General features: G+C 41.2%; 3 protein-coding genes across 4 annotated transcripts; 1 reads left to right on the forward strand and 2 right to left on the reverse strand.

Annotated features, from left to right (window-relative positions):
* Positions 1-992: 992 nt before the first annotated feature.
* Positions 993-2,588, forward strand: LOC134186460 (F-box/LRR-repeat protein 6-like). The gene has a single exon (XM_062654434.1). The coding sequence runs from the start codon at positions 993-995 to the stop codon at positions 2,436-2,438; it is 1,446 nt and encodes a 481-aa protein (XP_062510418.1). The 3' UTR covers positions 2,439-2,588.
* Positions 2,589-3,047: 459 nt separating this feature from the next.
* LOC134186446 (protein SAND-like) lies at positions 3,048-8,778 on the reverse strand. Of its 2 annotated transcripts, XM_062654421.1 has the most exons (18): positions 8,544-8,778; positions 8,204-8,279; positions 7,652-8,133; positions 7,518-7,583; positions 6,508-6,586; positions 6,354-6,440; positions 6,152-6,245; positions 5,972-6,086; positions 5,774-5,841; positions 5,640-5,711; positions 5,329-5,410; positions 5,179-5,272; positions 5,003-5,123; positions 4,867-4,933; positions 4,242-4,353; positions 4,081-4,183; positions 3,292-3,387; positions 3,048-3,219 (listed from the first exon to the last, which is right to left on the reverse strand). In XM_062654421.1, exons 2-18 carry the CDS (start codon positions 8,254-8,256, stop codon positions 3,175-3,177), a joined length of 1,836 nt encoding a protein of 611 aa, XP_062510405.1. In that variant the 5' UTR covers positions 8,257-8,279; positions 8,544-8,778; the 3' UTR covers positions 3,048-3,174. The 2 variants fall into 2 exon arrangements, with proteins under 2 accessions (XP_062510405.1, XP_062510404.1); XM_062654420.1 differs by lacking the exon at positions 8,544-8,778 and having other exon boundaries at positions 8,204-8,337.
* A 127-nt stretch (positions 8,779-8,905) lies between these two features.
* LOC134186492 (uncharacterized) lies at positions 8,906-11,028 on the reverse strand. Its single transcript, XM_062654472.1, has 2 exons — positions 9,868-11,028; positions 8,906-9,801 (listed from the first exon to the last, which is right to left on the reverse strand). Exons 1-2 carry the CDS (start codon positions 10,033-10,035, stop codon positions 9,409-9,411), a joined length of 561 nt encoding a protein of 186 aa, XP_062510456.1. The 5' UTR covers positions 10,036-11,028; the 3' UTR covers positions 8,906-9,408.
* Positions 11,029-11,082: the final 54 nt, after the last annotated feature.

An 11,082-nucleotide genomic window follows, 5' to 3' on the forward strand; every position in this document is an offset into this window, starting at 1 on the left:
CAGTGTATTTGTGCATACTTTTTGTGAATGTCGGTCGATCCTCTTGTAGGTGTGTTCACACTATGGTTTGCGAGCCTGATTTGAGCTTGTTATCATAATTGAGTTAGTGTTTGGAGCTATCGAAACATTCCTAGCTGTTTAGCACCTAGTAACCAGAGTAGCAGTCTGCCTAGCGCATACCTACCAAGAGTACAGTGTAGTAGTGGAAATCATCGTCTTACTGTGGTGGATGCTGCTAGAAACAGGGCGTCAACAGCAAGAATCTCGCGCGTGAAAGATGACAGACGACGTCGTTTTCGTCGCTATCGCAGTGCTAGCACAGAGTACCGAAGTGTTGTGTCGTTTGTCATGCGGAGTATTCTAGCTCTGTTGTCAGACGCCATGTCTAGAGATTCCTGCTCAAACAATGGATCACAATAGCGTGCTAGGTTGACAAACCAGGTAATCAAACCCAGTCTAGTCAGAACACAGGTTTGTACTGTCATGCTAATTTATTTCCTCGCATCACGCAAATCAAACCGTAGTGTGTGAACACACCTACTGTTTCGCTCCACCCTCGACATTCCTGGATTGTCACTTCCTGGCTCGCTTCCATCAGGACAGTTCCGCGTGCGAGCAGGCGAACAGAACAGCACGTACGTGCGCGTGCGTACGTGATCATGGAGTCGCACACAGCTTGGCATGCGAGGCTAATAATTATCATGGCCGAGCATGCGTACAACATCATGACACTGTCCCGTATAATCTAATGACTATATTAGAAGGTACTGTACTAAAAAGCTGGGAAAGTGTAGCTGCCAGTACGTGGTCGTACGCATAAATTGCAATTTTAATGTCTAAAGCACATGGACGCCGCCACGCAAGAAGTAAACATGCGTCTGGGGCGAGGCTACCTTTTAGATGGCTGCGCGAGACTATGTACATGTACATGTACACGTACTGTACTGTACCGTCCGATAAAATTGTTAGCGTGCGCTACCTATGCACGAATTATGTGTTTCAATGGTACTTTCTCACTTTTTGGAGATACGAATTCTTCGGATTGCGATGATCCAGACTGGATATCAAGCTCTGATTCCGAGTCTAATGCACACAGATTACGTTCGACTGCAGCTGCAAATGCAGCTAGAGTAGGACGACGTCGAAAACGGCGTAGAGAACGCTCCACCACACCTGGAAATACAGTTGCAAAGAAACAGAAATACACGAGAGAAATCGGTGAACAAATCAGTGGAATGGATCTGTGGGGCCAGATCGTTCCCGCGGAGATCCTGGCCACCATTTTTGGCATAGTTGTTGGTGATGCATGTGACGGAGCTGTGGCTGAGCTTCTTCGTTTGCGTCGTGTTTGTACGCACTGGCAAAGAGTTTCCTTGTTACCCAAGTTGTGGAAACGCGTGTCTCTAGTGAATCTTCCTGGTCTGACCAATGGAGTCTTCACCAGACTTTGCTCTCGTGAGCTGCAACATACAGTGAGTCTGAAGATAGTGGGGTGTGCGAAGATTCAAAAGCATGGGTACATGGCTATAGCTGATCACTGCCGACAACTTCAACAGTTAACTGTACTGCGTACTAGTACCTTCACTGCTGCACCACTACAAGCTATTACCAAGTTGGATCAATTGAACTGCTTAAGGTTGGAGGAATTGACTTCTGGGATTAACACTCGCTGGTGGATTGAATTGATTAACGCAAGAGGGTCACAGCTAACAGGTCTGTCATTAGCTGGATGCCCTAGAGTTGGTCGGTCCGTAATATCATCTATAGTTGACAATTGCTTTCAGTTGACTTACCTTGACTTGTCATCAATCAATGTGGGAACTCTTAATGTTGATTTGTTACAGAGAGGATGTCCTCTTCTCACAGCTCTGCACTTAGACCATCTAACTCTTCGTTCATCCATCAAGTCGGCTAATAAATCGATGGGATTTAAAGATCTTAATATACTGACTTTGGCATGTTCGGATATGTTGCCATGTGTGCCAACAGTCAAGATGTTGTTGTACGAATCATCAATACTTGAAACATTAGATATCAGAGGATGGCGTGATCCAGATTATAATTCCCTTGTCAGTTCATTACCAGGAGAGCAAAACCTTCGCCGTTTATTTGTGGCAAGATGGAAGCATGTTGACATTGCGAGCTTCATGGCGGCAATATCTGTCTACAAACAACTCATTGAATTAGACTTGAATCAGTGCGTTGGAATAAATGATAGTGCTGTCACTCGTCTTGCACAAACACAAGCAGCATCTTCTCTTAAAATTCTCCATCTTTCGGGCACTGCAATCACTAATGCTGGGCTACATGCTATACTTGCAGTATGTCTACAACTTGAGTCGCTTGATCTAACAAGTTGCCGTGGTGTATCAAGAGGACTCAAACAGGTGCACAACAGGGACAGTATACAACAGATGAGAAACAAGACATTATGTTGAACACTAAGGGTTTTTGTAAATATACACACGATGAAATCACTTGTGTTATACCTACTTGAAAATGTGCCAGGAAAGCACATGAAGTTTGCTCGAGGGAAGTCCTGTGTCATTACAAAATAGCAAATAACTGGTATGATTACATTTGTTGGACAGTGCCATGATGTTACGTGCACTCGTTTACACATGCACCAGGTGACCTGAAGACTAGTCTCACGTAGTCAGACTCTCTCCAGCATCATACTCCCACAGGACGTATGATGGCGAAAAGGGTCTGGCTACATGAGACTGTATGATGGTGGAAAGGGTCTGGCTACATGAGACTGTACCTGAAGACATGGTCACTAAACTTATAACTACGATAAACACAGTGCAGTAACAGTCTGAGCTCTAATAGTAGTAACATACTAGTTCACTTTCACTTCTTGTGTCAAATTCTTCAATACTACGACGGAAACAGAAGCAAGTGTATGCTCAAAACAAACCTATACTAGACTAACTAAACTTATACTAAAATCAAGAGGCAATAAACAACAATCTCTATGAAATAAAGAAATGAAGGTTGAGTTAGTAGTTCAGTGAGTTGTATAATACCAGCACGGAAACCCTACATCCTACATGAACATCATATATTTTTTAAACCAGTTCCAGACATAGTTATATAAATCCATCAGTTCACTGTTCACTACAATAGAAAACATACATACAGTGTATGATATTAGATTACGATGTCAGACAATCAATATGTCTGAGATGACAGTATGAACAAACGGTCCTCTTCATGCTACAAGAAACGCATAACTTAGTCACTTACTGCTGATGCTATTCTAAGTTAATTAAGTAGAATACAAATCACCTTGATCCATCTTAGCAGTTTGTTTACCGAGCTGATTGCAACCGGTTTCGTAACAAGAGGGCCAAACACAACATACAATTCAAACCCTGGAGTTACCTACAAACAAGTATTCATCTGTTATTCTACCAATCACAAATGAATAAACTAAAATGGCTCTGATGATCTAAGATTACTAACTAATGATACAACAGTAAGATATACAAAAGCGCTTACATTTAATTAGCGTTCAAACTTTCATGGCAGACGTAGTCGTCATCTTGACAACCTCACAAATTTTCAGTCATCACATACTTCATAAATATCAAATAATGATACTGATTGTTCTGGCAAGTAAACGAAGTCCCAGGACTTCAGAGGTGTCACTCTCAGTCTGACCTGAGTAATTTCACTATTATACTCTATGGCTAGTCTCTTGCACAGCCCTCTTAACGCGCGCGAGGAGCAAAGAGGGGGCAGTGCACGCACATCACGCACCTGTTAAGAGGGCTGGCTGTACAATAGACTAACTCTATGGCATAAAAACAAAAATTTCTTGGGTTCATAACTTAAGTGACTTTATTGGTCAAGATGGCAACCTCGCTGAAAAAATTGGTCAGCAAATGAACTCACTTAGTCGTTAATTAAATGACGACTACCACTTTTCAAACACACTGACTTACAAAGTAACAATGATAGAAAGCAACCAGCTTACACCAACTAACCCTAGTACGTACTTTTAATTATTAATTTAAGAATCGATTTACTTGGTTTATTGCATGTATTTTACAACTAATGTACACATAGTCTCACCCATCCTAAAACAGTTTCTTTTGAACCAACATGGAAAAGAATTTTGAGAGGACGTGACGATGAGTGAATTCTGTGATGCAAATATTGATACAATCCCATCAGTCTAAACATATAGAAAACATGACTAAATGACAACATCTGGAACAACTTACAAAGGAAACCTCTCTCTGTCTTCCTCTTCAGTGTACGGGTGTGTAATCCCTGGTGCAGTGTATTGTAATGTGCCTTTAGATTTATACACAAAATGTCTCAAATCAGAAATTCCAATTTGTTCTGCAACAAAAGAAAAGTAAGTCATATGATGTCTAACAGAATACAGTGTATCAATTACATTGTTACATTTCAGTGCACACCTACCAGTTAGTATGTTCACAATGTGACTGTAAAAAGCTGGTTAGGTGAGTTTGTGTCTACGACTGCCTGAAAGCTGCAGCAAACACACTGCTGCAAAAGCATTACGAGTGACACTATTCGTTTGCAACCTCTGATTGCCTTTTACTAATAAAGACATCTAACCTCAATGAGTCCTGCCTATTTCTGACAGTGCCAATTGTAATAAATTTCTAAGCTTCCTGAGGTGCAGGTTCATACCAATAACTTTTTTACTTTGTACATCATTCTATTCAAAGCAAGAGTACAACTGCACTAAACAATTTAGATATGACAGGTCCATGCCTAAACCTTGCGTAAGATACTGTGCACATGTCTAATGTGTATGCAGTTATAACGTGAACAAGCCCTAATCCATGTGCGTTCCAAGGTAAAACTAACATAGAAAAATCTCACCTATTCTGTAACTCTCTCTTGCTAGAGAATCATTAATAGCCTGCATGCAGCCAGAACTCTTCATTCTCTGTATCGAATGAGTTGACATGACATTAAAAGTTGAAACTTAAATTACAACACATACACAATACTTCACCTCCACTATGTTCTTCTTACAGTCAGACAAAGTAAAGAATTTGTCTTTCTCTGTCGAGAGCAGCAGAAGACATGCTGGACAATCGTCTTCCAAATATGAAACGTGAGCATGAAGGTAACCCCTGACCAAAACGGCAAGCTCAGTAAAACGTTAAATCAATAGCTGCAGTTACTCACGTGTTATCAAACTTTGGAAGGCAAATGGGACTCCAAGATTCTGCTGTCCGAAACGATGTTGAAGCATCGACAAGATTAAACACTAGATGTAAATCTAAATACTAACAGATCAGACTAACTCACTTTCTCTGGTGTGTAATATTGTGTTACCTTGTGGATATAGACCATGCTTTTTTGGTCTCAACAGTGTGATCAACTGATTTTCTGCTATCAAGATGGCAAATACCAGCTCCTGCAAAGTAAGAAAAGGTGAGTTAACTATCAGAAATGTAACTGAAAGACCACATTTAATTATTAATGAACAACGTGTAAATTCTATGTTCTAAAAACTCTACAGCATTGACACAGCTCCACAAAGTCCACAGTTAGTACATAGTAAGTTGACAAAACCCAATCGTGCAATTGACATAACTTAAACACTTTTCTGTAACGTTTGTTACATTACAGTGCCTTTCACCTACCTTTACTCGTTGTTGTTGCAATATGTTTCCTATATTATCACGGACATTAGCCGGCAAAGGCAGACACTTAACCTACAAGAACAATAAAGTCAAGTCAGGGTAAGTTACCAACACCAACATGTTCTCTCTCATACAGCCCCAAGCAAGAAGCTTGGCTCACGATCAACCAAATTCAACAAATTGTCAATAAATTTTTCTGTTCCTAGACACAGTAAACAATACCAATGAAGAGTGTCTATTCTATAAAACAGAACCAATACATGTGGTAAACCATAAAAGAAACTGTACAGAAACAAATCTACTTGCAATTAAGCAACAAGCGTATTACTAACCAGACAACAAACGACGCAAGTCATAGTTTCTCCGCTGCTGAAATATGCGAACCAGTTGAGTGTACGTGAGTACACTTAAAACTTGCTGAAACACTAAATTCAATTGCGTAAAGAGCTGTCACATAACAAACACAGAATCAGACTCAGTAAGTTGCATCCATAGCATCAGTCTTCAAACACCTGGCTATCCGACTCTTGAGTACGCGAAATGGCAACAAGAACCACAGGACTTTTGACAAGAAAGACAAACTTGTGGTCTCCAGCCTGAATTGATCTATGCCATCAATGAGAACAACAAAAATAGTAGACAAGAGAGCAACACACAAGGAAAACAATCAAAACATTGAGATTATCAGTGAGATTCAATGACTATGAAACGCACTTTAATATATCTCCATCGTCTTGAATAAATGATATCAAAGCCTGCATGACTCCCATTAGAGTGACCAACTTGTCCTCGCTGCCATATCTTATAACACATAACTGTTCCAGTACGACTCACGCTGTACAATGTAAACGCTGTGTACATCACACACCTGCAATAGATTGGCTTTCCTGCTTCACTAAGTAGAAAAATATGCTTGCTATGTTGGATCCATGCTGGATCATTCACATCTAATACAAAGTAACATCACAAACGTGGACTTGTCTACAATTCTGTTTTATGTTCTGTTGCTTCATGTTGTATTAACGTCTGCATGCCAACTAACAAGATAGTCATAAACAGTATTTTAAAACCCACTGTGATATACAGCGTAACCTGCCTATCCCACCTATGGACAACCACAAATAAAATATAGCAATCAGACACATTAAAATTATAGATCATTAAAGATGTGATTCCCAGTCTAATTGCCAATGTATGACACTGCAGTTGAAATTTTGTCTCAGCTACACTCGCATGTAAGTATATCACTGATCACGCATAAACTAAATATTACATTGCTAAATATTGTTGTTGACATGTGATTGCTTGCCAAACAAAATCTGTTTATATCAAACTAACTGAATAGCCAGTTCTTCAACCAGGCAAATTAAATAAGACAATTAACACAAATTCTCACATATACACTACGGTGATCATACCATTCACTGATTGGGTGGAGACAAGACAAACACGGTATAATTCGTTCCTTGTATATGTGATCAAGTTAGCCTGCCTGGAAATGTCATACGGGCACTGGACAAGACTAGCACGAGAGAGTCTGGGGATGCGGCTATGATTGAGTCACGTCTGATCTAAAACCCCGGATATAATCAAAATATCTTTTTATCGACGTCGCCAGTAATAAGCGACATGCTCCATGCATACCATCCATAGACTCAACCCAGTCTCACTCTGCTCTCGTCATTCCCCAGATTGTCTATCCTCGGCGGAGAGAGACTGGTTTCAGATCGCTTTCCACTGGTTGCCCTTTTAGCTTTTAATTACTACACAATATTGTAAATATTAATTAGTAAACTAATTAATTAGCCAACATGGTCACTACAAGCCACAACACCTACTCAAATAAACACAGAACAATAGAAACTGATAATTGCCGACCTTCATTTATGAAGTCTCTCTCTCCAGTAGGAGCACTGTCTTGTCGAACAAGACGATTTTCGCTACCTACACATAGAAAAGTACCAACTTACAGTAAATGCTCCTGCAACAGCTTATGAACATGGTATATAGACCTGAAGGACTTTTACTGTCTTCCAACAATCCTTTACCTGTTGTGTCTTCACTACCACTTGCAGCTACAGTCTCAATTTTTTCCACATCTCTTGTTGTACTTTCACTTACAGCTGCCAAATTCGACGTCGTTTCTCCCTTTGTCTCATACACAGCATCGTCTGCTTCAAATCTAGGAGATTCATCACGAGATGAAGTCTCCAGTACAGTCCATGTTCTTGGCGTCATTGAGTCTTGACTCACTGCCGCAAATTCTTCCGCTGTTACGACGTCATAATCAAAGATAGGTCCATTCTCTCCTTTCTGCTCATTGTCGCTATCTCCAACTGACATGGAGAGTGCTCTTGCTGCCTTCGATAGTTGCCTCATTGCACACGCTGTCAAACGTCTTGGACTCATATTTTCACTCTCGGTGTCTTCGTACGACCTGCTGATGTCTTTTGTTAGAGAGTCGTCTTCCGCCAATGAACCAAAAACTTGTGTGCTGAGGTAGTAGATGATGCACAGTAAACAGAAAGAAGAGAATCGTTCGTAAGGAAAACGTGCAAACTAACCTGCCACCTGGATTTTCACTGTCATCAGGCACATCCTCAAACTCGTCGTCCATCTCCCTAGACGTGACTTCTGTCTCTAGAGAGTCAGATTCAGACATCCCTTTGCCATTGATATTAACTCGAACATAGTGTATCTAACCCGTATCTAACTGCGCACTTCGTAATGAAATCCAATATCAATTTAATTAAAGTTTTTACTTGCATAACATGTTGCTCACTTGTTAAGATTTTATTTTCTAGTTTAGTTGTTTTGTATACCAATTACTAGTTGAGCGAGTACAGTAGCTCTTAGTTCTAGCATTCAACGTACTCTACATTATTACATACTAGTACTACGTACTGTAGTTGCTAAGCAGAGATTCGTTCAGTCTTTCCTCGGCGCTAGTACATCTAGACAACCTCGTAATTACCACACGTGCTTTCGCACATGTCGGTGAAAAACGAGAAAAACTAAAAGTGAAGACCGAGAATCACTAAAAAGAAAGAACGAGTTTAATGTCTAGTAGTGATCACTGCATAGTATATACGTAAAAGTAAATTTCATCAAGTAGATAGCAACAACCCTGTAATTAGAAATCATTGTAGCCTCGTACACCAGACAGTCCCGTATGACGCGCCACAGTGGCGTACGGCTCTCTAACTTAGGTGATTCCCGATAGGACACGCATTGACCACGCCCATCCAACACCGTTGAACCTGCCAATAGAATTCTTTTCCAAAAAAAAAAAAAACATAAAGCCATATAGCATAATACTATACAATAGCTGAAGAGTCCAGAACAGAACTGCTGATAACTAGTCTACACTGCCTGTGATTATCATATAACTAGGTATAATCATATAAGTCTATGCAACTGTATAGACTGTTTATAAACACTCACATTAGTCATACTCATCATACGAGTTTTCATCACTGGCTTCAGACACGGTAGAGCTATTGGGTATGTCACCGGCCATGCCATCACCGTGATTGGACTAATAATACTCCGTGGGGAACTCATTAAGAAGTGTCGAAGTACTTCAGCAATGTTCACTTCTCTCGTGTAGTAAACATGCATCAAGACCAGACCATCCAGACGGGGTCGCATCATTGTGGTGCAAAGGTACGTCTTGAGGCGTCTCAGAGAGCTAAAGCTTCTCTCACAACAGCATGTCATAACAGGTAAGACGGCAATGACACTGAACAACCGCTCAATGCATGGTGGGCTAGACTTTGCAAGTGCTATGGACGCTACCAGTGACAAAGGTATGAACTTTCTCTGAACTAGTCACGGCATTATCGCACCAACGATTCAACTCCGCTGAAAAGGTTGCTAGAGAATGACCATTCAGCAAATCATCCTGGCACTGCTCCGCAAACGCCAAAGCTGCCAACCTGCTTTTTTCTGGGTGAGCTGCTATATTTTCAGGAATAAGACTTAAGCCTTTTACGACAATCTGTTGATGTTTTTCAAACTTAGCATCCAAGTGGCCACATAACTCATCTAGCATGAGGATAGTCACTGCCTTCTTGAAGTAGTCTGATGGAGAGACAGCAAAAGCATTGTCTCGATGTGTTTGTCTGGCACACACTCTAGGCATGGATGGCTCAGTGTCGACCTTGAATAAACAACAAACATCAATACCACGCTTAGCTAACTTGATAGCAACTACAAAATTTCCTACCGTTGATACCATTGCCACTGCCTTATCCCACCAGTTAGCATGTGTACCATCAACAGCCATGCGAGCCTTCTTGAGCTGGGCATTCACATCACTAACGGTTTCGTACGCACAAATGATGTTCAGTGATGATTCTTGAAGAGCTATTGTAAGGCTGTGAACGTAGCTCATAGCTTCTGAAACAACCACGAACGTGGTTATAAATCCGAAATCTACAGCAGATTTCAGTAGAGAGCTAGCTTTTGATGTAGTGTCTGCATTCCACTGAGATCTAGGAGCTTGGCTGATCTGCCCCAGTGTGTCAACGACAGCACTGTACAAAGCCTGAAATGTCACCAGTGCCGTGTGGCAAGCCACCCAGCGTGTTCAGCACAAATCCACCAGCTTCCTGACTTTTACTTCATTGCTTTCATGAGACTTGATGACTTTAATTGACTTATCCTGACGTTTGGGTGATGACGAAAAGAACAAGCTAATTTCTTTAAGCAGAGCCCACATTGAAGTAACAAGGATGGACTTTGATGCTGCTACCACACACAAATTGAGTGCATGTGCTGAACAGTGTAGATACAGTGCTTTGGGATAGGTGCGACAAATAACTGCAGCACATCCATTGACTGCTCCAGCCATATTGGCAGCACCATCATAGCCTTGGCCACACATTTTCGTAAGATCAAGTCCCCATTCACTTAATTAACTGCTGTGTGATTTGATTTGCTAATGCTCTTCCCGTTGTTCCTTCTTTACACTCTAAAAATGACATAAATGCCCCACAGACTTCCAACGACACGGTGTCTAGGTATCTGAGCACAATGACCATTTGCTCTTTGTTGCTGGAATCTGTGGCCTCATCTGCCAGCATCGAAAAGAATGGAGAAGCCTTCACCTCATTCAGGATGTACTCAGAAATGTTCAGTCCACAAAGCTTGATAAGCTCGTTTAAATGCGAGGTGAGGTGTAATTTACTTCTTTGTTTCCTACTTCTTGCCTTATATGGAAAGGCCTACCGATTGAACTGTCACCAGCTTCTGATCGAAAAAATACATCCGGTTTGCTTTGTCCGCGTGCACAGCGTTTCATGATCGTGCAGATCCAAGAAAGACGGAAATAGCTAATTGTATAATCGAGACTGCGCAATGAGGACTTAGAAGCCTCGAACCTCAGGCAAACAGACACGCCCCTCTTTTCGTTGGCACGCTGGGAACGGGCTCGCGTACA

This window comes from Corticium candelabrum, chromosome 11 (assembly GCF_963422355.1).
Source record: "Corticium candelabrum chromosome 11, ooCorCand1.1, whole genome shotgun sequence".
Classification (NCBI taxonomy): domain Eukaryota; kingdom Metazoa; phylum Porifera; class Homoscleromorpha; order Homosclerophorida; family Plakinidae; genus Corticium; species Corticium candelabrum.

Bases quoted from the DNA above. Each gene is read 5' to 3' on its own strand.
- LOC134186460 (XM_062654434.1), top strand. From the start codon at position 993: ATGTGTTTCAATGGTACTTTCTCACTTTTTGGAGATACGAATTCTTCG.
- LOC134186446 (XM_062654420.1), bottom strand. From the start codon at position 8,301: ATGTCTGAATCTGACTCTCTAGAGACAGAAGTCACGTCTAGGGAGATG. The intron at 8,134-8,203 runs GTTAGTTTGCAC...CTACTACCTCAG, and splicing joins AGTGAAAATCCAGGTGGCAG to CACACAAGTTTTTGGTTCAT. The intron at 3,220-3,291 runs GTGATTTGTATT...CGTTTCTTGTAG, and splicing joins AACTGCTAAGATGGATCAAG to CATGAAGAGGACCGTTTGTT.
- LOC134186492 (XM_062654472.1), bottom strand. From the start codon at position 10,035: ATGAGCTACGTTCACAGCCTTACAATAGCTCTTCAAGAATCATCACTG. The intron at 9,802-9,867 runs GTAGGAAATTTT...TGTTTATTCAAG, and splicing joins CAGTGGCAATGGTATCAACG to GTCGACACTGAGCCATCCAT.